This window comes from Leptinotarsa decemlineata, unplaced genomic scaffold (assembly GCF_025532065.1).
Source record: "Leptinotarsa decemlineata unplaced genomic scaffold, Ldec_3_MD MMD2_P_RNA_scaffold_1, whole genome shotgun sequence".
NCBI classification, from domain to species: Eukaryota; Metazoa; Arthropoda; class Insecta; order Coleoptera; family Chrysomelidae; genus Leptinotarsa; species Leptinotarsa decemlineata.
In genome coordinates this window covers 4,894,548-4,921,748 of record NW_027412523.1, presented here as the reverse complement: position 1 = coordinate 4,921,748, position 27,201 = coordinate 4,894,548, and the positions used below count along the sequence as shown (strand labels likewise).

Sequence of the window (27,201 nt, the reverse complement as noted above, 5' to 3'; positions counted from 1 at the left end):
GTGCTTGACAATATAAGGCGAGTGGTGAATGAAGTAGATAATAGTGTGGAAGAACTGTGTGGCCCACGTTATAAAAGAAGAGAACAAATATTATGTGCAAAGTTCCATAAATCCGATCATTATTCAACCCGCTGATGATTCCACCTCATCCGAATACAGCGATAAAGAATTTTGATTTTTTTAGCAATTTTGTTGGCCTCTATTATTTTGTAAATATATGTTTGACGAGAGTTCGGTGTGATTATTTGTGTCTTCATTGTATTTTATAGTTTTCGACTCGGAAATCAACTACCTTGAATTTCGAAGTTTTCCATAATTACCCATGGTGGAAAAATTCAGTTGAGATAACTTTTTCATGGGGTGATCAATTGCTATGATTGTAAGAATAAGTAACTGAAAAACTACCACTGAAAAATAATATGCCGTCGCCTATGTCGAGGAGGGAATTCCTTCTCTGTGCTGTTCCAATTGGTATTGGAAATACTATAGCCATTTTAATCCACACACTGAGAATAATTCACTTATACAAACACTGATTAAGATACAAGGGCTTTATCATTAATTCATATTCTTCAGGTAATAAACTACCTTATGAAACTTATGATGCACTATTTGGAACCTTTGGTGTAGTAATGAATATTACTGGAAATTTTTCCCAACACCAAATCGTTATTTTCAACACCTCGACACGTGTTTCGATCACTTGGTGATCGAAACACGTGTGTCGAGGTGTTGAAAATAACGATTTGGTGTTGAGAAAAAAGTCCAGTAATATACCATATGAAAGTACTATCCGATAGGATTGAATCATGACGTCATCATCTTTCCCATGAAAAACAGCATACCTGAATTATTCAGGTATGCCTGATTCAATTAGGTAAGCTGTGCAGGTACCTGATACATTAAAAAGTGCTTTCTATATAAAGCATTGAAAATTGTAGACGAAGCTTAAATGTAAAACAATGTTGGATACATGAAAAAAATAAATCTGATAATTATTAATGCGACTGTTCCATATTTTTGTAACTCCCTGTATACTCGAGCACTGCTACCGTTACCTCATCGCCTTTCATAATATCTACCGCAGTAGTCGACGAAAGGTCAGTAATAAAAACCTGCAGACCACAGGATGATTGTAGAACTGACTTCCAAGTAACTAATACCTTTTTTTGATAAGAAATTTTTTTGCCACTAAAAGAGAAGGTTAAACATTTAACAGACCAGGTAGCCAATAATTCAATTGAGTTCTGCTGCAGCATCAAAGCTCAAACTAATGAAAAACGTCACGACAATTGACACAATTATTTATGGAATAGAGTAAATGTGTGTTATACGTCATTACAAGCGTGCCCATTTGATGAAAATGGATGTATCATACGGTGTGTACGTGTGTTAATGTGAGAACGTGATTATTATTTAGATTCGTCGATTTCGGTGACTCGTTCCAATAATATTTTGTTTGGGCAACAGGTGACACAAAAACAGTACCACGAACTGTAGTACTATTAGCAGTATCACCATTCAGGAAGAGATAGACAGAATAGTTGAATTCATTTTTGAATTTAATGTTTTCGTTTTTTTTTTTCAGTTAACACGGGAATCTCAATATTGCTTTTTTTCTTAGAGCCACCGTTTCTAAGATACGACGAATCAAAAATAATTTAATTATTAAAATAATTACTGCGATTGTGATTCTTAAGATGTAGTAAAGTAAATAAATTTGGCGGGCGCTAGAAAATAATTAATACTCGAAGTGGGTGGTAAACAAAATAAGTTTGAGAACCTCTGGCTTAGAGATTCACATCAATATTTTCTACTGCAAACGATTCGACTGTATCAATATTTATCAAAACGCCGTTAAAGCTTTCGCTTCATTGGTCACTCACTTTATTATTCCAGTGGGTACCAAACACAACATTCTAAAAATGCCCACAATGGCGCCATTGCAATACGAAACTTGGACGTGCTACTCGAATGGTTTGGCAAAATCCCAGACTTTTTCTGCATCGAGATCCAAAACATTCAAAACAATGCCAAAACATTGGTGTTTGGAAATTATTATTCAGTTCAACGAGACGATCGGAGTTATAATGGCATAATTATTAATGACTGGAAGCGTGTTTGAAGCAAAATTGTCGTTTGGCGAGGATACATTTTAAAGTACAGTGTGTTCCAAAATGAAAAATGAGAAGTAAAACCTCCTGTTTTTATACCACTTGTAATTGTAACTGACGTTACGGCAGTTTCGTCCTACAAGAACATGTTCAAACTAATACAGTACATTTGGTCAAAATACTAACCTTGGATTCCAGTTTGTCGTTGTCATGCTTTAGTTTAGTTCTTTCATTCTCTAGTTTTTCTAGCTTCAACTTGATTGATTCCAGTTCATTCTGAAAAAAAAAGAAAAGAGTATTAATGAAAAATCAGTACCGATGAAGTAATTGTTCAGAAAAAGATAATGTTTTTGAGAATCGAGTCCTCAAATCTCATTTTTATCAATCACAATGAGGTGCAGACATATCAACAAAGTAAGGAACTACTGAAAGTCTTTATAATGATCACATCTGGTATTTGTAGTGATGCCGGTTAATTTGAATAGTCTCATACAAAAGATGAGAAAGCAAAGAAAGCTGAACCAAATCTGGCAATTTTCCAGTCAATTCTTTCACTTTTAATTCCGATACGTGTCAAGAATTTACTCGATGAAGAAACGCATTAAAATTCTCACGATTTCTTGCAGTTTGACAGTTTGAAGAATAAAATCAATTATCTCATAAGTTTCTTCGAAAGTCGAAGGAAGATCAAGTTATCAATTATGTATTTTTCGTTCTGCGAAGAACAGTTTCCTAGTAGAACGTTACATAAAATGCATAATGCATAAGGTGTACGCTACCGGGTTGTTTTATTTCTCACAAAAACTCTGGTGAGTTTATTGCCTATTCTTCTAAATCTATCGCTCCAATATATTGCGATAGAAAGCGGAGATGGGAATTCATATGTTAACAAAGAGTTTATCCGACTTAAAGGATTATCAGAGAGGATTATTGTTTTTTTCAATGAATATTCTGCAAAGTAACAGATGAATAACAAATAACTATGCATTGAGGAAAAATTTGAATGAAGAAATTTAAAGATTTGCTCTCGACCAACTTTTTAATAACACGGCATTGATATTACAGCATTGATGACAGTAATTTCAGGACATATTAATAAACTGAAGATGACAAGTACCTAAATGTAAATGATAATACAGTTAAGGTTGAGAATGCGACTTGGAATAGTCGAAGTAACCTGTATTCTGAAAAGTTAAAGCTATCGGCATCTCAAACCTTTAGATGTTCATATAATGAAATCATTTAAAAAAACAATATACGACTGTTATAAAAGCAATGAGATTCTTACCCCATAACGTGAGCTGCTATGACAAAACTCTTCAGAATTGGATAAAGAAACTAAGATTTAGATTGAAAATGATAAACAAACGTCAAGCAGTTATGGAAAGCAGAAGAATAGTGGAATTGCGTAACAAATACTTATAATAAATAACTAAATATAGACAAGAACAACGGCAAATTTTCTATTTGGAGGAAACTTGGTATGACATTCACGACACAGTTACGAAAGGGTGGACTGATGGTTCGAGAATGTGTACGCCTAACATGCCTGTAAACAAAGTATCGCAACTAATCATTGTGCATTGCGGAAGACGTAAAGGATGGGTTCCGAATTCTTTGAAATTATGTGGAAAAAACTGCAATGTTGATTATCGTAAGAACATGGAAGCTAATATTTTTGAGGAATGGTTTGAAAACACATTGATCCCAAATTTGGATGCGAATAGTGTAATAATTCTTGACAACGTTTCCTATCATTCGCGACAGCTCATCAAAGTACCGAATAAAAATTCGAGGAAAGATAAAATACAAATTTTTTAAAAGATAAAAAATTGTATTTTGCAGATAGCTATACCAAAAATCAACTACTTGAAATTTTATAGACAGAAACATTTGAAAAAGTGTATGCCTTTGATAGTATTGCTGAAGAGTATGGACACACCATACTGAGACTTCCCCCCTATTTTTGTGTTTTCATTCCCATCGAACTGATTTGGGGAAAATTGAAACAAAGCATCAGGCATGAATTTTTTTATTGTCGTTCATCATGGTGATTTATACTGTGTTAATATTACAGGATGTATTCAGATTTATATTTTTTGTTAGTAAAAATGAATAAATTTTGCTGAGGTTGTCGATGTCTGTCTTTTTGTTGATATTGTTTTCTTTAATTTTGATTTCAGCCATCTCCAGAAATTGCCTTTTATTTGAATCTGGTTCGAAATGGAGAATTTTGGTGTCAGTATAATTGACTGAATGATCATTATCTAGAACGTGTTGTGTAAGAGCACAAGAATTTCGTTTTAAATTTTTACAATTACTTTTATAAAGAGCTATGCGGGTTTTTAAATTGTTTTTTGTTCGACCTATATATATCTTATCACAATTGTTGCAGGGAATTTCGTAAACTACATGTGACTTTTGAATATATCCTGTAATATTAACACAGTATAAATCACCATGATGAATGACAATAAAAAATTAGAAAAAGTATTTCACATTATTCAATGTCAAAAAGTTCTCATTTTGATGTTGAAGACTTTTAAATTGAAATCAGTATGGGAATGATCAAAAAGTACTTATCTATGTATTTTTTGATTTTCATGGAATTATTTTTCAGCAGATTGACTGCATTAACCTTTCTAGATTATATATAAATATATATACATACTTGAACTATACAAGCTATACGTTTTTCTGTACCTTATTCCACATATTTGCTTCGTAGAAGACGGTGTTTGGTGACAAAAGTGGAACTGTATTCAATGTTACACAACTCAATATTTTTCTGTTTACAAAACCCAAAAATTCACTTGAAAACGGAAAAAATTGTTTTTCTGAAACGTCGACCATTGAATCAAGATTGTGGAAGGTTTATATACCTAAAAACACATTACGAAACATTCTTTTTCATTATTGGATGCCTCGTTGTCTGATTTGCTTGGCAAAAACTCATTCAAAATTCTATTATCCGTTTGAGATATCATAAAGCGTATATAATCATTGAAGATAAAAATCGCTGTATACATTAAACGTTCACAGTTAGATTTCTTATCGATTCTTGATTTTATAAATACGCCTTTGGAGGGTCATAACAGTCATGTTACGCCTCCTCACAGATAGATCTGATTACATTGAATTTCATGCAATAATACTCGGCGTGGAGTTGTTTCGATGTTAATTCTCAAGTTGACTACTTCACCCATGAAAATAATACTCAGTTGTTGTCAACATACAGACAAACAACACCTACAATGATGATTTCAAAGGAAATCTACAAACACCCACAAGAATAGTCTCACTTCATGAATTTTGCATTCCAATTATGTACACAAAATGATTTGAAAAAGATATTGTGCGAAACGAAAAGTGAAATAATAGTGATCTACAAAAATTATCTTTCTCAGCTAAAGGATATAGGACGAAAAGAAACAAAACTTAGAAAATGTAGGTACCTAAAATAACACAACAGAGCAGGAATCGTCAACAATAATTGTAAACCTGATCACTGTACATGTGTATTTGGAGAACACTTGAACAAATGGAGGCCGTATAACGGAGATTTCATCTGCAGACAGACATTCTAACTAATCATGCAATGACGAACAACTAAAATTATGTCGAGAATAATATGACTATATCATATACTAAAGTACTTGTACAGTTTAGAACAGAAAACAAGATTATTGGAATCGGTGTTCCTCAATTTGGGTTATTACAGCAAATGCAAGTTTGAACAAAATAAAGTTGAGTTTAATTCATGAGTTTTTCAAATCACTTCGAAAAGTATTCAAATTGATGTTTCAAATGTTGGGTTTTAATTTTTGAAGGAATTTGTTTCTAATTCACATATTGGCAACAGCGCCTATATCAAGTTGAAATAATTTATACGTACCTAGATATTCTACTTTAAAAAAGGAAAATTATCTTTATAAATCAACAATTAAGGCAAAATATAAATTATAGTTCAATACCACCTCCACAAGCCACATAAACAACAGTTGTTTTGTTATTTATTTATATAGAGGAAGATAGGTTAGGTGCACAAAATGTCATATGTCACAGAATGTCTCGGAACTCGGAACATAAGTAAACAGAACAGCACGCCTCTGAAATATGTCATCTTTGTTTGTCTTATACAGGTAACAGATTCATTGTCCTTTATTAGCTATAACTGATGTTGCCAAATGGTGAAATAGAAACGAATCCCTTTAAATGTTGAATGCATTATTTCATTCCTCTTTTTGAAGTGTTTAAATAATTTTTTAAAGAAAAAGGTTGAAATGATAATTTTTAAATGCGTTGTTTTAGAGCTTTTTCATGAAATATACTTGATTTTCGTCAGGAGGAACATTCCCCATTAGGGCAGTCTAAGATGACCAAATACACTAATGGAAAAATACTTCAAACAAATTTAAAATATTCATTTATTTCAGCTCTCCTGATCTGAATTATTTGCTAAATTCCTGCTGTTAAAACAACTACTTGTGAAGAAAATATCTATCAAATGTATTACAAAAATTGGTCGAAGAATTTTTGAAGAAAGTTTCTCTGGATGTCTGTTGTTGAAAGTTTCAGCTGCTTCACGTTTCTTTTATAATTATCACCAACAACTAACCCAATTTCTATCTTTTCTTCCACACTAAATATCAAGTTAACAAATTTTATTTGATGTTCACTGCCAAATAATTCTTACTAAAAAGAAATCATTACCTAGTTAATCAGTGCATCCTTAATTTCACGTAACTAGAGTTACATTTGCATTGCTATTGTAGTAAAAAAAACATGTAATTGGGTGTAGTCGTATATTTAAACGTAGTTTTTAGTTTTGATCAACTTTTCTCAATAACAATTTTTGATTTTGTCAAAAATGAAGTTAATTTACTCTTGATCCAAATTCGTATATTTTGAGAAACCGCTGAAAACGACTGAAAAAAATCAATATCTGATGGTTGCATTTCAGGTTTTAGACCATGCAGGACTTTTCATAAAAAATAACATTTTTTTTTCATAAAATCAATAATAAAAAAGTTTTATATATGGTGCGAACTTAAGCAGACACACTGTATATTCGAGATATTGATTTACTTAATGTATTTACTTTTCCTTATATTAAGTAACTGACTACCATTCTCTATAAGAGATCCATGTTATCCCATCAATGAATAAAAAGTTGCTGAAAGATTTACGTTTCAAGTAAAGAATCGATCTCGACTGCAATTTAAAATATCTGAGAACTAGATTATTTCTCAGAAACGTGACTCCTAGAAAGCACACTGGAAATTGAAGTTCATTGTGGCAGAGAATGAATTACCGATTTAATTTTGAAATTTCATTGATAAAATGTTACAGTAATATATGTAGCTCGATTCGAGGTCAATTTCGATTTCCTTTTACGGCTTAATGCGAGCTTGCCTTCAATGTAATGGAAGGGTGTTCATAATTTCATTCAATTTGTTCTACTTCTCCAGATAGAGATAACTACTGTTTGAAAGGAACTAGTATACATCGATTTTTTTTCTATTCAATCCTTAGCATAATCGATAATCTTGTGAATGTTTTCAGGAACTTAAAAACTTACTTTACAAATAATGAGATACTTTCATCAAGAAGGACTTTCATCAGATACGTATAAACATATTTATGATCGCAGGCAATATGTTGAAATTGAATGTTATCAGTCGAATTTTTACTCATCTACTTTTGGAGTTCCACAAGGTTCAAATCTTGGCCCTGCTGTTTATTGATGACCTTCCACGGTTCATAAAGACTCCCAAATTATAACATACTGACGATCTGAAGATTTATAATGTCATTGAATGTAAAGAAGGCTGTTTAACATTGCAGATAGATATTACACAAGTTTTCAACTGGTGTTCTGCAAATCACTTTTATCGTAAGACCAAAAGGACATATAATTTCAGAAAGTTCAAACACTGATTTTCCTTTATTATTGCTTGGTCCAAAGAGCAGAGTATATTGAATTCATTTAAAAATAACACGTACTTACTCAAGAGATTAAAAAACAACAAAAATATCTAAGCTTAATGGCGCTCATGAAATAACCTTGAAAAAATAATTCTTTCCTAACACCCTGATGTGAATAACCCCAGAGAGAAATTACTAGAAACTAGAAATTTTGATATTAATTAATTAACTTAATATTAGGCAGGTAACCAATTTAAAAACTACCAATAATCATCCCATAATAATTATGAACAAATATATAATTTCTTTTCGAGAAGGTTGAACCATTAGCAGAAAAAGTCAGAGGGCTTGTAAAAAATAACAATAACAGAGATACTATCAAAATACGCAAAAAAAATACACTATTGACTGTTGAAGTAGAAAATTCTTTTAAGTGTTGCTGAAGTAAGGGTAGAGAAGGTCCAATATACATGGGCTTATTAGATCCTTCATAGCAAACCGTCAGGATTTATTGTGGCTCACACCTAGTCAAACTCGACGGAATAAAACAATCGAAAGAAGCGAAGAACTCGAGTAGTGAACAATGTAGAGTGTTGAAAATAAAAATCCTTACATGCACAGTTTTTTACATAACTAAATGTAGTTTGACTTATCTTTAAGATGAAGTCTTCTCCCTATGAATTGTTCTGGGCCATGTTATCCTTAAGAAACCCTCAGTCAAATAGATATAGATCGGGAAAATATAGGATTACTTAGGTTTCTCTTAATATATTGGTCAAATAGGGAGTAAGTACTGCTGCGAAAGGAATGAAAGACTATACGATAGATGCAGTTTTGTGAATTGAAAGACCAATAAACTTTTTGGCAGAAGTAGAAAATGTGGCAACTCAATATTTCGAGATGTTTTAAAATCGATAGATTAAAAATATGACGACAAAATAGAATTCAGCTCGTAATTATCAATTACACCTACGTTTTCATTGAACCTGTTCTTGGAATTGTTATTGTTAGTATAAAGACCCGCCTGAAGAAGTCATTGTATGGCGAAACACGTGTTGCTTTTTTGTCAAACTGTTTAGTAAAAATGTCACAATGAAATGTTTTTTCTATACGTTAATATTTTTATTACTTTAGTGCTGCAACTATACACTTTATAATAATGATGTCAAGATTTTTCGATAACGTCTCCTATTTTATCAGTTTTATTATTTGCAAAAACATTTTCAATATTTTTAACGTATTCAACTAGGAGAACTGACCATCTTCTTTGAAAGTGTTATTCGATGCACAGTGAGTTGATCATTTATCAAACAAGCTGCAGAACAAATTACACAAGAACTCGCAATTAATTGCGAATAATTACATCATGGACTTTCTAATCTGAAAGCATCCTCATTTCTCAAATTCGACACGAGAGAAACACTCCCCTTATATTACATGACTAGGAATCGAAAACTTTTTCATACGACACAAAAAATTACTACATTACATACGAGGGTGATCAATAATGTTTCCGAACTAACCAAAATACATTTTTGCAGTTTTTTTTTAAATTTATTTCTCAACTCTACACACTTCTAGAGACGTTCCCATCTCCAAATAGTACCCGGCGTTTTTTTATGCAAAATAATTGTTCGCGAAGGCGATTGCCTGACGTAACAACTGCGCGTCCAAAATGGCTGCAACTTTGGTGAGTAACTGTCACCAGATGAACAACGAAATTCACTAGCTTTTGTATATAAGTGCTGCTATCTGCATGTTGAGATTGGAAATCATAGATAACCGTTTCAGTTTTTTAAGCTATTCACCAGTAGGTCCGTGGATTCTGTCACCAAAAATACAATGTTGCATTCTGTTTCTGAATTATTCCATTCTCAAACTTCCATCGAGATTGAAAAATCTACTCATGAGAAAGCAAGCTAACCATGCTTTTTACAGGAACAAACTGAGGATGAACTTTCAGTTGTTCGATCAATAAAGTATCAGAAATTTTCTCTAGACATGTCTAGGCATGCGTCATCAATAAAATATGCGTTTAAACACATAATTTTCTCCCACAAGTGAAAAACGAAGACAAAACAATTAACGTAATGTAACAAATAGAAAAGAAATGCTGTTTCTAGATGCGCGTTACGCTGACCAAACTAACACCATCAGGAGATGATTGGGACTGGTGTAGACGCCCATGTGGAAATTTTCAACCATTGGAAATACGAAGTGGAGAGAATATAGTCAAAAAGATTCATGATAGCCTTTGAAAAAATTAGTTTTTCCAACGACTCATTGATTGGCACCATGAAAAAGAGAGAAACGACATCGAAGCTGACCAGAATGTCATTTGGCTGTGGGTCCAGAGACTTTTTTGTAGTTTGTTGACCATTGAATTGGAAACAAATTTGGACGACAACCTGTAGAGGTGCATATAAGTAATGTTGAGACGCCCAGTATAATTCCAACGAACTTCTCCGCTTTATTAACCCCTAAAAACGACATGTGCAAGTGATCAATATCACTCTGCTTCATAATAATGAAACTTGACCTAGTCTCGTGAACGTTCAAGAGCGATGAAATTGATATGATTGATATCGGTAATGACTTTCGAATATTTCTTGCATACTCGTTCACGCTTCGAAATTTCATCGGTCGGTACACATATATTTACAGGAACTGACAAGAGGAGAAAGTATCGATGTCACGAAAAAATATATTGGGCCTGGCATGTGCGACAGGTTGGGTTCTCGCACTTGAGAACAGCTTTTACCGGTCCCAGAAGAAGTAAAATCGTTTCTTTGAACGAACTGATGACCCGCTGCTCTAGTAGTTAGATTTCGATGATTATCAGTCACTGGATGGAAGATGCATTGCTATATAATTTTCTTCTCTTCAGATTCGCTTGAAGAGGGAAATCCAGTTACTGCTGGAGAACATTATGATTAGGAGAACAGCACTTGAGAACAGCTTTTACCGGTCCCAGAAGAAGTAAAATCGTTTCTTTGAACGAACTGATGACCCGCTGCTCTAGTAGTTAGATTTCGATGATTATCAGTCACTGGATGGAAGATGCATTGCTATATAATTTTCTTCTCTTCAGATTCGCTTGAAGAGGGAAATCCAGTTACTGCTGGAGAACATTATGATTAGGAGGTGGGAAAGAAAGTACAGGACAACAAAAGTGACTTATGTGAAAGCTATTTTCCTGTTTTTTAGACATAATCTGTAGGTTTTTGTGCCTGGGGTTTCGTCTACGTTTCGCTAAGATTCTCCCAATACGGTTACAGACTAATCCAGTCATTTAAGCTTAAATTAGTTAAGAATCTCGGAATTCGAGATACCCAGCTGAAAGTCTGTAAATTCTTGTATATTGACACCCTTAAAGTTGTCTCAAAACCTACATATGGTAGGGTGTAAGCAACTATTAAATTTCAAGGTCAAAGGTCACAAAAATCGGTTTTTTGCGCTTTTTTTGGAAATATCTCATTTCCTATGGGTTTTTTGCTATTTGTATTTATTATCAATATTGTAGAATACAAAATTCTCTACAAATTTTGTTTGAAAAAATTTTTTATACGGTGAACCGTTTTCGAGATAGAGGGCGGAGAGCACGCGGTCACAGCATCACTTCAGGTTAACCGGTGCCTCCGGTCGAAAACGCGCCATATTAGTTGATGAACTATCGATAAATCAATGATTATAAATATTTGTCAATTTTTATTAAAAATTGACAAATATTCGACCGCAGGCACCGGTTGACCTGAAGTGATGCTGTGACCGCGTGCTCTCCGCCCTCTATCTCGAAAACGGTTCACCGTATAAAAAATTTTTTTAAACAAAATTTGTAGAGAATTTTGTATTCTACAATATTGATAATAAATACAAATAGCAAAAAACCCATAGGAAATGAGATATTTCCAAAAAAAGCGCAAAAAACCGATTTTTGTGACCTTTGACCTTGAAATTTAATAGTTGCTTACACCCTACCATATGTAGGTTTTGAGACAACTTTTAGGGTGTCAATATACAAGTATTTACAGACTTACAGCTGGGTATCTCGAATTCCGAGGTGAACTTACTATAATGACGGGACTAGACCGGATTAGGAGAAACATAGAGAAACACGACGTGACATCAGTATTGAAGTCAACAAAAACTATCAGACAGAGTTTGCCAGTTTACCAAATTCCTTGTAGCTGCGGATCCGTCTTCATTTTAACCACGAAAAGAAGTGTAAACACAAGAGAAATTTTCGACTCGTACAAATCGACAAATCAGCTGTAGCCGAACATCATAATATAAAACCAGAGTCAAAAGATTGACATGTTTTTAAATAATAATAGTGGCATAAGCAATAACCATTTCGGCTTTCAATCAAAAAAAGAACTATCTTTTCTTCGCTACCTGATGTTTATGGAAACTTTAATAAAAGAGAGTCATCAGAAGCAGTGTTCTACTGAAGCCTTTGACTGTGTAGATCATGGAAAACTGTTAAAAAACTATATCAATATGGTATCCGTCGAGTTACTCATAAATGGTTCGAAAACTACCTCACAGAAAGACGTCAGATTGTGAAAACCTCATCATCCTCATCAGCAGGCGAAATATAAAAAGGCGTACCACAAGGTTCAATACTGGGACCGATACTTTTCGTGCTATACATAAACGATTTAACATCTATCGATATAGAAGGCACCACAATATTATGGCGTGATAAAACATTATGTAATCTCCACGAGATTATAAGTGCAGATATAAAAAAAAATAAAAAGTGGTGCTTATTATTATTATTATCATTTCGCTGTTTTATTGACAGAATTCCATTACCAAGGACGCTATTAAATTTTTGGAGGTAATAATTGACAATAAACTCAAATTCGCCGATCACATTGTAACTCTCAATAAAAAGCTAGCTTTAGGATGTTTTGCAGTGAGAATAACTTATAAGGATCTTGATTTGTCTTATGGATATTATATGGATAATAATTGTAAGCACAGTGGAAGTTATGAGTATGTATGACGCTTTAATCACATTACCAGTTTTCGTTGCTAAGGAAACTCTCGGTTGCTAAGGAAAGTCTGGTTGCTAAGGAAAGTCTGGTTGCTATGTACATTTTCTGATTTGTTAAGTTGAAAATCGCCATTTTCATTCGTTCATCTTGAGAGTGAATTGTTCAGAGAAGAGATTATTTTGTGTTTGGACTTGCCAAAAACATTTCATATTTCCTTAAATAGTGGAAAGTGATGAAGAAAAGTTAACTCCTCCCGAAATTAGAGATTTGGCAATAGACGCAAAATATAACAGAAACGTGTTATAATATTGAAGACTAGATTGTACATTAACAATACTCTAGACATATCTAAACATTTGAAACTGTGCATCAGTCAGATGGTTACCGTGCCAAAAAAACCGAGTACTACAGAAATCGCAAATTCGACAATTCATTTTGGATGCTCCAGACAAAATATACTGCAACGAATCCGAAGCCGCCCCTGACTGATATGTCGTCCAGCGAACAAACACATGATATGACCGCAAAAAGAATGTAGTCGGCAACCGCCGGTTAAACTCTAGTTGAGTACCGAAACGACTACAGAATTCTAGAATGATCGTTACCAATATATAAACCGGTTTCTCGTCCCAAGAGGGCAGTTGAGTTCGGAAAGTGAATCGAGCGGTTAAACGAGGAATTCAAATAGTGGAAATAAATTAAGCGTTAGTTGCTAAATGTTGTGAATAAATTAGTTGGTGATAGTGAAATATTGTTGGAAATAAATTTGTTTAAGACAGTAAACTCTTTAATTTGTTACAATTGGTGTCAGAAGTGGGATTTGTAAAATAAATGTGCGAGCGCTTGGCGGACAATCTTTGTATTGCGGTGAAATTGACTAGAAGACTTATTTGTTCGCGCAGAGAGACTGATGATATCATGTGTTTGTTCGCTGGCCGATATATCGGTCAGGGGCGGCTTCGGAGTCGTTACAATACCTATCTACAAAGCTAAGAATGAAGAATTGATGAAATTTTAAATTTATTATTGAGTAAACAATTTCTTTAGGATGGTTTAGTTGTTGGCATAGCGGGTGTATGTAGAAGTGATGAGTACGTGGTAAGGCACCTTGGTAACAACGACACAAGAATTTACTGGGCATTATTTCAACAGAATTTCTACTACATTGTTAATGTAGGCATTGAAAAGGCATGGGGATTGGAGATCCTACAACAGTAGCCGAAGGTTATATTGAAGACTCTATATCAGCAAAAACAAATGTTCTCTCGGATCCCAAAAAACAAAATACCGTTGGTAGCAGTACTTCACAAATGAATGAAAATAATTATACTATGATTCCATAATGCATAATGGGTTATGTAGCCAGTGGAGTATTGTTGGAAAATTGTTCGCACATTACTATAAATATCGCAACAATCATCAATACTACCCATATTTCCGTTATGTTCGTTATGTTTTGTGTTTTGATTCATTCATTGATGTTAGAGTTGAAATCATGATGAAACTATGAATTTTGTCGTTATTTTCATGACCTATTTTTTTATCTGCCTTAAATTATACTTTTCACGAAAATTCTTAGGAAATCGACCTTCTTCATGTGAGGTATTGGAAAATATTTTAATGCTCTTCCAATAGTCATCTTTTTCATTTCTTCCGAGTGCATTTATTTCACTTTCTTCACATAAAACGTTAGTATTATAAACTTATTGGTGAACTTCCCAAGTGGAAACAGTTTCTTCATATCTTCTTCATTGTAAGGTACCCAATAACTGGGTATATAATGCACGTAAACTGAAGAATCACGTTTGCAGTATCTCCGAGGACATTATAAAACATGTTTCAAAAAACGACAACAATGAGAACAACAATTTACAACTTTCCTAATACACCGAAACAAGGTAGTAACATTCTTCGATAAACATCAAGCGGTGAACTTTTATGGACACTTGATACGATTTTGTTCCGACATCAAAACGCACTCTGCATTCCACTTTCACCTCTTTGTTTTATTTTTCATCGAGTAATAGACACCTAAAAATAGCAATACTGGGAAATACTACTCTATAAACGTCTCGGCGAGGCGTTTTTTTAAATTTTAATACAATACCTACTTCTTGGAAGTCTTCAACACGTCGCGTCGTGTAGATTGAAATACTTCGTTTGAAAATGAAAGTATGCAGTAGGTTGGCTGTTGATTAAGACAAGGTATTCGATTTTTCAAAAAAATCAAGACTGCATAACGAATTTAGTCATCAATAATTCACTAAAACATAGTCAGAGAAAAATGCACCTCTCTCCGTCATTTCATAATGAATTTTAAAACTGCACTAAGTGGTATTAACAACTTTCATGAACATACTAAAGAAGTCCTGACCAACGTCTTGATTTTTATACGGTAAATATTTGTTTTGAGGGCACCCGGCGATTTTGAAAAAAATTTTGAGTGTACTTACGTATTTTGATGCGTAGATTAGGTAAGAAAAAAAGAAAAAAGCGACGCTCTCCCTTAATTACAAAGTTACGGCCCTTCAAAGTTCAGAAAAGGGCAACTTTTCAGTTTTCTTTTTCACAAAATGAAGTATTCAAAAACACAAGCATTTACTCACTAGGTCACCTTAACTCCTTATTCCTCCTTAATTGACACTTTTCAATTCAACAATCAACATTTTTCTTATAAAAAACTTAATTTAAAAACGAATGCTTCTTCTGGTGACATTCTTCTATTTCTAGGTTAGTTACTAGTGACATTTCAGAAAAAAGCGGTTGGTATTTGCCGCCGCCTACTTTTTCAAATTGATTAAAAAATTATAATTTCAAAATTTGCGTATAACTCATACTCACTAGGATTATTTTGCGGAATATAAGCTGATGTTAGTTTACTTCTTAAATCTATCTTATCTTAATAAACCACCTAAAACCAATTTACGATCTAAACAATGAAGGCAAAAACATTTGAATTACTTTAGAAATATTGACAGCATCCTGTCGTATCAACTATGCCATTAACCTCAAAAACGTAAAATACAGAGATATATAACCAACACCCAAAACATTTTTTCAAAATCGTCAGATGCCTTCAAAACGAATATTTACCAAACTTTATTCTAATGTACTCTGCCGTTCTGTTACTGATTTTATCCTACGACAAAAAAATTCCTTCGCTACCGTGTCACCGATTCAATTCTTTCTCGGAAAACGAACACAATGGCAAGAATGGGTCGGGAAAAGGTACTAATAAGATAAAACGTCAGATGCACGTGCGTCGATAGCACAAATAATAGCGTTATTTATATGTAAAGTGCAATCCATTCTGAAGAGACGTTGAACCTGATTCGAGATAAAGTAATAATAATTGGAGACGAAAACATGAAAGCAGCGATTGTTAGCTGCACGTGATAAAATTTGCCACTTATTGAATATTGATGTGTACAGACCTTCAACAGTCAAAAGAAGAGTTACCCTTTGTCGGGAGGTACCAATCTTTTCAGTTAATTCATGAATAGAACTTATCGAGAACGCAACACATGTTGCGGTTTTGTAAACTTCTGAACTCTCTTAAATGTTATCACTTCAAATCATCAGCGCAATATATTTTCAATTTTGTGAGTGATGGGTAGGTATCTTGTCTAGAGACAGCAGATACTCGTTTTGCGATATTTTCCCGGCGTACTTCGGCTTATTATCCCGTTACCGGATTAACAATCGAACGAGTCGGAGCGAACCTGTCAAAATTGTGGTTCGCAGTGCCGAATTATTGTAGATTTCAGTCTCCCTCAGCTCATAATGATTACGGAATACTGTTTATTTGAGGCCACTGAAATAGACACTGCTGAAACGATTCGTCATGTTTATGGAAATGTGGTACGTTTTAATTTATGATCAACCAAAAGAAGTCTGCAAGAATATGCCAACCATGAAAAAACCAACGAACAAACTATTACAGCGAACAAGTCTGAAACAATAGTTGTCACGAAAAGATGAGACGATAACGCAATAAGCTCAGCAGGCTCTTGTTTTTACACCATTAAAGTAAAATTAAAATACTGTGGAGATGATAATTCATGGTGTGTTTAGTTATAGTGATGCTGATCTGTGTTTGAAGACGATATATAGTGTTTTCCTGGCACTTGGAGGAAATTGACAAGGAAGGCTCCGACATATCAAAAAAATTACAACTGTGAGTTCTTAAAATATTACATTCATTAAATATAAGGTGATTGTCGACTGCTTCAGAATCTTACTCTAGTCAGAACTGATTTTATGAAGCTGAAGAACCCAACCGGGACGGTTTGTAGAAAATGTTGGTTTTTTCACTAGTGAAACAATAACCTAGGTATGTCAAAGCATATTACTTTTTGAGATGGATTTCAATCTCATAGAATAGTATCAAAATGGTTACTTGATAAGAAAATCAATCATAGATATGAGAATTTCGGAATCGTGATTAGGTTTTCCAAACAAATATTCATTTAATTCCTGGTTACAAATTTCTTGAGATATGTTCAGGAATTACTTGGTTTGGAGTTTATAAACAACGTCAAAAGATGGTGTTCAAGTCGACTTATCATTTTCAGTTATGGAGTTGAAAGAATCTCCACTGTTTTCCACAGCTTTTGTGCTTATTCATGCGAGTCGGGCATATATAATATGAATAGTAATAATGATAATGATTACGAATAATGAATGTAAGAAAAAAAATCAAAATGCATTTAGTATCTCAAGAAGTACAAAGTGGAGAATATTATTCGATTGTGATGAAACGAAATAAAAACAACGTTCACTTTTCCGAGGTTTTTGGCCCTGGTCTACAGGTTTTTATGCCTACTGCGGTAGACATACCAAAAGTTATATGGTAGCATCGCCCGAGATGGTATTCGAGTTGTTCCCGTTGTTCCAAACGCAGTAACTATGATGCCCCCTCCCGGGTTGAGTGCCCTGAGTTGAAATTTCTCCACGCGATTACTGTGTAATCCGGAGGAGCGGGGATGACATCTGATCTTCTTTGGTCGAAAGTCAGTCTCTAAGTTCATTTACTTTCTGATCTATTGAACTATGATGCTGGCATTTGACTCTGGTTTTATATTATTATTGGTGGGCGTGGCTTGGTTTCTCTTGTTTGTGTATTTTTAAGGACAGGTAGCCAGATTTTAATAATGTTCATTGTCTCTTATTTTCTATTGAAATTCACCCTGTTTTTGAATTTCTATTGTCTCTCTATATACTCTTGGATAGAAATTGTGAGTTTTATTGAGTTTCACTATGGATAATGTGAGTGCCTTACTTGTTGAGAGCATGTTCAGCTACAGCGGATTTGTCGAGAATAACGAACAGAATAACGACAGGCGGCAAGACTGTTATTGTTCCAGGTTCAAGTACAGGTACAAGTGCAGGTGCAAATACAACTGATTACCTGAAAAGGCATAAATACGCTTTACGAAGCCAAAAAGTTTGTCATCGGAAGAAGAAATTCCAAAAATCCACGGCTTTCAAACTCGAAAAACAGTGACACTACCCATCTTTTTTTTGTGGTTGGTTCAGCTGAACTCGAACCGACATACTTAACAGTTACGTCAAAGAACGTTCATCAAAGTAATTCATTTCAAACCGGACGTAAAACAATGTAACAGATCAACAAAAAAAAACAAATACAAGAACCTATTTTATAATGCGTATTACGTTTCTTTGTGAACTCACCGTTTTTATCCTCAATTGCTCTTCAGTCCTGTGAACGTTCAGCAACGGTGTAACTCTCACCAACAATCGCCACCACGGCCAATCCCTAACAGCTATGAACTTTCTGACATTCCTCTGTATACAGCGCACCGCCATATCTTGAAGTTTTCGTTGAGCCAGCTTTCTTCTGGCGAGGTAACCGCGGCAGTGTGCCTGAAGGTGGACCACCATACCGGCGAGACGTTCGTCGCGCTGTGTTTCGAGCTGGGATATGACGCCATTTCTGAAGAAAATCTGGAATTAGAAGAAAAATATATATTACAGAGTATGTGTTGAGTTTGTATACTACCGATGGAATCAGTCGTCCAATGAAAAAAATGTGGGAGTTACAAAAACAAGTGGAAAGTGACAAATTTACAGTATAATAATTAGGATCTGCAGTCTAGTTAATCTTCTGAAGACGCAAATTTAGTTTCTGGCTATGTGTCTTTTTGGTAGTACAAAACGTCAGGTTAATTTCAATATTGTAACTTTTTTAGTGCTTGTGAAAAAAATTGTTATACAAATTTTATGTACCCGCTTTGAGGGGCTGTATCTTAACAAGGGATGCTCCAATGAAGTTTCTTTATATGAAAGATCCACTCTTTTTTTCGATGAGAAATCACCTCCTTCAATGTTTAACACATATTTAGTTACACCCTGTATCACTCGCAGTAATATTACAGTTAAACAATTATTTATTCAAGTAACTTTACAAATAACACGGCACCTCAGTCTTGAAACCCTTCTGGCGAATAGCAGGAATGTCTTTGCAGGCATCAATTATAACGGCCACATAAAAACTGTGATGGCAACTTCGACATACTTTTCATTTGAATTAAACATTTCATTCACTCGGTATAGCCGGGTACACGGCGTTTTATCTCGCTAACCCAGATTTCTTCACCCTTCTTCAAATTGAGTGACCTCTTCAGTTTATTCATAAATATTAACATCCTCATTATCAATGAAAAGCATTGTTATTCACTTCTTTTTTGAATCGGTATTTAATTCAGTGAATGGGAAATAGAGTAGTGTTTTGTATTTATTGTAGGAAACAATTTCTTTCTGCGTGAGACGCTGAATGAATTCTGAAACTGCCGACAGTGAAAGTGGCAGTTCAAAATAAGGTTCTGATGAACATCAACACTGAGAAATACTTTTTATGTTCTGAACACTTCCGATTCATCTATTGAAAACACTCTTCAGTCATCAGGATATGACTAACGTATCAAGACAGTAGGTTCTGGTAAATGCCTGCCGAAAAACAACTACTTTCCCGGCTAATACCACGCTGGACAATGAATTATATCGGCACTTATGCAAGATACCTGACAGAGATTAGTCTCGCTATTTCCCGTTCATTCAGCAGCAGGACTATGATGAAATCAATCGAGTAGATCACCTGCAGACCGGTCTCGAGGTATTACCTCTCGTCAGTGCAGGAAAGATCCGACCCAAACAGCAAAGTGCCTGGGAGTCGATTAACTTCAACGTGGCTCAATTGTGAATTTTATTACTTCGGACTTCTATTGTGTAATATGATTCTGATATGATTTGAAATATATCAAAGACTAAATAAAATTGAAATGAATAACTGAAATATCAAGCAATTCAACGTAACCATTTATAGGTGAGTCGAATGCTTTCATCCAACCCCTCTTCCCTCTCCCTGCTTCACCGGTTTATCGGGAGTTGATTGTTTTTTCCGCTTGATTACAGGTTTCCGTATGTTGCGTATCTTTACGCTAACTTAGCTGAATGCGTCGTTGGACAGCGTATATGCAGCTTCTTTGAACTTCTTCTTAAACCAGTGTTCCTCCCTGTGAATGATCTCAGTTTGGGACCACTTGATGTTATGTTGATGAGTCAAAACATGCTCTGCTACTTCCGATTTGCTGGTTTCTTCTCGCTGAGTGGTTTGAAACATTGCTACCCACTTTCAAACAAACGCAGCTCAAATGCATGTATGAAATCTTAGTCTAGAGACATCTTTACACAAGATGAGGGACTGCCAATGGGATCGCCACTTTCACCAGTCATAGCCAACATATATATGGAGTGGTTTGAAACTCTGGCCATTGAAGAAGCCCACAAGAAACCTCGAGTCTGGTTGAGATATGTTGACGACACCTTCATAATATGGAACCATGGGAATACTGAACTAGACGCCTTCCTGAAACACATCAACAGCGTGAGACCTTTCATTACTTTCACAATAGAGAAGGAAATCCACAACGAATTGTCATTCTTAGACGTTTTGGTGAAGAGGACCGACACTAAGTGGGAAACATATGTATACCGAAAACCCACTCACATGGGACAGTATCTGAACCACGAATCCAACCACCATCAATCGACTTAAAGAGGAATCATCAAGACTCTATTAGACCGAGCTTTCGGGCTCTGTAATACGAAGGAAGGTCTCGAGAAGAAACTAGACATCATCAAAAATGAGACAGCAGGAGACTCGCAAGGAAGAGATGCCGTCACAACCAGTGCTTGCACCTCCCTACATCAGAGGATTATCGGAGAGGATAAGAAGAATTGGTTCCAAGTACAACATCTGAACCTGCTTCAGATCCGGTAACACTATCCGTAGCAGCCTCACGAAAACCAGGCCACCAAACGCGGACTGCGATTCCAAGAATTGCATTTACCGGATACCCTGTGAATGCGGAAAATCCTATATTGGTGAAACTAAGAGGCCATTGAATGTTCGCATTGCTGAGCACAAGAAACACACACAGCGAGGGGAAGCCAGCAAATTAGGAATAGCAGAGTATGTTTGGACCCATCAACATAACATCGAGTGGTCCCAAGCTGAGATCATACACAGAGAGGAATATTGGTTTAGGAGAAAATTCCAGGAAGTCGCATACATGCTGTCCATGCATGCTGTCCATCCAAGCTAGCTTAGAGATACGCAACACATGGAAACTCATTATCAAGCGAAAAACGACCAACTCCCGCCAAACGGTCATCTCCCACGAAACCATGTAATTTAAAAATAAATTATGGTCGAGAATTCCAAATAAATATAAAAAAATGTGAAAACTTTGAATTCTAAAATTATTGTGTACCTTATCTGTTTTGTTGAAAGACAAATCCTCCTTGGTCAAGTCGATACCGCTATCTCCACCAATAATGGAAACATCCAAAACCGTTGTCAAAGATCCGGAACTCTTCAACGATGAAGTGGAAGACGACGGATTCGTATCATCACAATCCAACTCGATTTCATTGGAAATATGACCAGAGTCGTCAGAATTGTCCGAATTATAGTCTAGGTGTTTTTTCAAATTGTCATCAAGAACTGCAACAGCTTCTTTAGTAGTTTGAGACTCTTGTATCAAATAGATATCATTCCCATTTTTTTCTTGAACAAAATCAATAGGGTCCAGATAGTATTCCGTGTGTTCACCAGTTTCTGCTTTGAGCTTCTCGAGGAAATCTTGAGTCCGCTTCAGATTCAGTTTGATCGTTTCCATTTGTTTCTTCTTGAAAGTGCCTGTAGGTTTATTTGTTGCGACAGGTTCTTTGGAAAACTTGGGCTCAACTCGAGCCTTGTGGCTAGCGAAATTGTCCATGTTTTTGGCAACGCTGTTTTTGGCAGGAACTCCGAACGTGTCTGTTCTCAACTGCCTCGGTTTTGGACAGGGCTTGTCATCTTCCTTCACTTCCAGCTTTTGTATTACATTCTTCACCTTCTCGTTTGGAGCTTTGAGAACTATAAATGTATCTTCTGGAGTTACCTCTTCGTTCTTTCCAATGGAGGACAACTTCTCTACAGATTTCAATACAGAAACGGTCCCATCTACTCGGTCTGCGGGTAGTCCTCTACTCAGAATTTTCGGAGAGTTAGGTACTATTTTAGTTTCCACTTTGAGTATTGGTTTCACTGGTTTGGGCTTTTCTTTGTCACTGTCGAAGTTTTTAGAGAGATTCCTCACAGATTTTGATCTCACTTGCAATTTCCTACTGTTGTCCAGCGCTCTGTCGGGAATCTTAGTTGCAACATTGGTCGATAGACTTTTTTGGTTCAGATTCTGTACACTTCTAGTTCTGTTTGATTTATCCAAACTTTTCAATTGCGTTTGCTTCAAACTCTGAACACTACTTTTTGTTGAAGTGCTATCTTGCTTGGCTAAAGACATTTTGTATGTGTTGCTCAAATTCTGAACACTTTTTCCCAAATACTGGCCGGATTTTGAAAGGTTCTGGGTACTTTTGGCTAGCGACAACTTTGAAGTGGTACTTTCCGTCAAGTTTTGGGTACTTTTAGCGAAATTTCCATTCAGGGTTTGCCTCTTAGAACGAGCATTACTTCTGTCTGGATCTAAATGGTTTAGATCGCAGGGAATGCTGGGGTAGTTCTTTCTCAAGGTCGTATTGACCGGAATCTTACTGCAAATCGACAGTTTTTTGTTGGAGCTGTTGGAGCTGAGGTCCAAAGTGCTTTTAGCTTTAGCGATTGTTTGTTTTGGAGTAACGTCGGACGTTATAAGATCCTCTTTCGTATCAGTTAAACTGTTCAGTCTCTTAACCATTGCTCTAACATTTGACAAGACTTCCTTCTCAGAGTTTCGATTGGGTTCAGGAGTTCTTGGAAGTTTATCATTATTGGCACTGCAATGAATCGAAGCTTCGTCGAAATTGTCAAAAGTTTTCTCACCCTGAAAGGTACCGTCCAAGTTGCTCATGCTTTTTGTTTTGTTGAGTGGTTTATCGGTTTCAGAAGTCCCGCTAGCTTCAGTAGCTAGTGGCTGCGAATTGCTTTTTTTCAAGATACACTTCGATTCAATGATGCTGCAAGTCTTTGCTTTCACCAGTTTCGGGATTTTGGTGTCACCTCTAACACTTGGCTTATCGGTTTTAGGCACCGGTAAATCAGGTTTTGCTGGGGTGGAAGTGGCATTAGCAGTTTCAACCCCGATATTGGCATACTCGTCCAGTATTTTGTCGAAGTTTTTGATAACTATTCTCAACTTATCCGATTGACTTTTGTCGAAATTGACATCCACTAGCGTAACATTTTCCTCCGCTTTTTTGTTGATTTTATCGCCTTTTTGGTATTCAACGTTTTCGTACGTGCGGTCTGTTTTTTTGTGAATGATAACAACATCACGTTTAGCTTTCAACGTAGAATTTCTTTCAGTTCCCAACCACCTTCTAGGCGTTTCGTATATCTTCTTGATCAGAGGCGTAGAGGAGTTCTTGGCATTGAACTTTTGCATCTTAGCGGAAGACATATCTTTTTTCAGAGCTGTTCCAGCATTTAATTACTCAATTACAGAATCAGTCGCGGTCTAGATAGCTTTAATATGAGGCTCGTCATAGTCTGCGTAAATCATCCTCTATTCTAAATCTTGATGTAGGTTAGTAACACAATGGTATATGCCGGGTTATTTTTGGAACGGTATTAGCATTTTTGATACTCCTACACTACTCGGTCACGCAAATTTTATTTTCCTCTTTTAATTAGCTGAGTTATGAAACGTTGCCCACATCTGAATTATGCACATACGAATGATGTGAAACTTTTCTTCAAATATGGGTAAGAATTTCTCTTGGAATTCTTCGTATCCGATTCCAAAGTTGTTAACGGTCTCCTGAAATTGAGCGAGGTGATAGTTCATCTTGTGTTTTATGGACTACACTCTGGAGATTTTTGGGTCGAGTTTTTATTAAAATGTGAATTAATGTGAAACGTAACAGTAACTTCGTTTCTTTTGGGAAGATCAATTATTTTCTTCGAGGCTATACTTCGAGAAATTTCGGCTTCGAACTGAACTTTGGTTTAGTTGGCAAGAAATACAAAATAATGGAGAAAAATATCTGTGAAACAATATCTAAATATAATGATGACAAAAAAGATTGGGTGAAATGGAAAAGGAAGACTTTTGTTTTGGTAAATTTTGAAAGCGTTTCTCCAGATAATCTATCCTAATTCGATTTAAATACAGTGTCATCCCCAAAGTATGCGCCATATGGGAAACTTATTTATTAAGGGTTTTTCGACAAAAAGTTATTCTTGATAAAAGTTTGTTAATCCCCTAAAACTAAACATGCACTAACAAAATACAGTAAAACACACGTAATATACGAGGATCCTTCAAATATTTTATTTTGAGATAAGAGTAAAGTACTCTTATTTTGAAAAATCCCGGGAAATGTTATTTAAAAAAGTAGTTCAGAAAAAAAAACTAAATTTGAAGTCATGGCCATCTTAGTGAAGTTTTATGTTTTTACCCATTTTTTTATGTGGACTACAAAAAAAAAATCACTAAAACGATAAATAGACAGTATCCTGTATACGACGCTTTATTTTAAATGCCTGCAATAGTACGAATTACACAACTATGGTGTTGAACACGGCAATTTTTTTGAAGAGTAAAATAATTTTCAAAGTTTTTGGTGCAAAGTTATTTTTACTCAAAAATTACTCAAAATTATACAGTATTGTAACAAGAACTCAATATTCAATTATATCAAATCACAAAACATCAAAATAAAATAGGTGTTTTGGAATAAACTCATTGATTTTCTGGAGATTATTTTGGAGAATTATTTTGGAAAAATCCCCAGTATAATTTTACAATTTACAATTCAGTATAATTTTGAGTAATTTTCTGTGTTAACAAAAAATAAAAATAACTGCACCAAAAACTTTGAAAATTATTTTACTCTTCAAAAAATTGACCATTGTTAACGCCATAGTTGTGTAATTCGTAATATAGGTTTTTAAAATAAACTGTCGTATACAGGATGCTGTTTTAGCAGTTTCTTTTTCGTAGTCCCCATTTAAAAAAAATGGGAAAAAAATAAAACTTTGCTTAAATAGCCATCACTTCAAATCTAGATGTATTTTTTGATGTTGAACAATTTTTTTAAATAACATTTTCCGAGATTTTTCAAAATAAGAGTACTTTATTTACACTTGTCTCAAAATCAATTATTTGAAAGCTCCTCGTATATTACGTATGTTTTACTGTATTTTGTATTTTGGTGCATGTTTAGTTTTAGGGGATTCACAAACTTTTATCAAGAATAACATTTTGTCAAAAAACCCTTAATAAATAAGTTTCCTATATGGTGCATACTTTGGGGATGACACTGTATGAATTTTAGTTGAACGGTTTTTGTTAATCCTGAATTAGATACTTTTATCGAATTCTCATTCTTCAGAGTGATTATCAACTCAAATAATATATTTTTTCGGTCACAAAACTACATTACTCAAAAATTAAATTGATTAATGATTAACTTGAAGCACCTCCTTTTCACGATCATATTAAGTACATAATAATTTCCAAGAACCCAGGGATTTCCTATTCAACAAAGTGCCTTTGGAAGAACAATTTTTATGGTACTACATAAGCCCATATTTCTATAAAGTTTCCAAGAAGTCCAGAATATTCTATAAAAGTATTCAATACCTGGCAGGTAATTATTTTGAAAACCCTTACAACTGAAGTAATTACCATCAATCCTGAATATACAAAAAATGTAAATGGTGTATCCCTTCGAGAGACTATTCCTTCAAAAATAAAATGTTATGTGAAGAAGATATTTAATTTTGGATGGTGCTCGTATTGATATTGGGGCTTCCCACAGGTGAAAAAACTCCGCAATGTCGCAAAAAAGCAGCAACTTTTTTTTAGGAACATATTGAAGAACAGACGCGTATACAGTATGTATCACATACAAGTTGAGATAGAGAAGTGAAATTATCAAAAAAAATTAGGATAAAAGCTTGAAATATAAATACATTAGGCTTGGTATTTTCGAACTTTGTAATTTTGAATATTTTACGTTTGAAGATGTTTTTCATTTCTTAAACTAATTTTTTGCGTGTGTAAATAAAAATAAAAGTTGTCTTTTTTCATTGTTTATTACTATTATTTATAAAATAATTTATTAATTTCTAAAGTATTCAGACTTATGATGCTTTGTATAAAATGAACCTGGTTCTAACCAAATAAACCTAGTTTAAACAAAAAAACCTGTTTATTTCGTTTTTTTTTTAAACATTCTTGGTTTTTGCCAACCCTGTTTTTTTGGGTTTATAACCTTCCAAAACAAGTCAGTAACTTGTTGTATTTATTAATTTTGCCTACAAATTAAAAAAAAATAATACTTAGCTTTCTTCAGTGGTTAACGTTTCGGAAAACAATCCTTTTCCGTTTTCGAAACCTGTTTTCACTATAAAAATCTCGCCTTAAACAGTGATGGTTCTAATTTCTTTTGACAATTGATTTTTTCAATTTGTAGGCAAAATTTATGAATACAAGTTACTGACTAATTGGACTTTCCAGTAGTTTATATAACGCAGTGAACATTTTAAATTGTCCTTGACTACTCTTCAGCAGATTCTCTGTCGATTTAGCTTGGAGAAGGGTATAAACCCAAATAAACTGTATAAAACTTTGAGTCTTCCACAA

The 27,201-nt window shown here is 34.7% G+C and overlaps 1 protein-coding gene and 1 long non-coding RNA gene across 9 annotated transcripts in view; one reads left to right on the top strand and one right to left on the bottom strand.

The window, feature by feature from the left end:
- Nucleotides 1-27,201, bottom strand: part of Mhcl (Myosin heavy chain-like) — a 251,902-nt gene that overhangs the window by 25,658 nt on the left and 199,043 nt on the right. For 4 of the 5 annotated variants that reach the window (XM_074181078.1, XM_074181121.1, XM_074181233.1 and 1 more), the window contains 2 exons: nt 18,740-19,012; nt 2,301-2,390 (listed from right to left, as the gene is read on the bottom strand). In XM_074181078.1, coding sequence (XP_074037179.1) covers nt 2,301-2,390; nt 18,740-19,012 — 363 coding nt within the window. Of the gene's footprint in view, nt 1-2,300; nt 2,391-18,739; nt 19,013-21,840; nt 24,370-27,201 lie in introns of all 5 variants that reach the window. The other variant, XM_023166893.2, reaches the window with a different exon arrangement.
- The window catches only part of LOC141485365 (uncharacterized), a 134,012-nt gene continuing 123,562 nt past the window's right edge, over nt 16,752-27,201 (top strand). For 2 of the 4 annotated variants that reach the window (XR_012467172.1, XR_012467164.1), the window contains exon 1: nt 16,825-17,222. This is a non-coding gene — a long non-coding RNA (uncharacterized lncRNA). Of the gene's footprint in view, nt 17,223-27,201 lie in introns of all 4 variants that reach the window. The other 2 variants (XR_012467166.1, XR_012467176.1) reach the window with 2 other exon arrangements.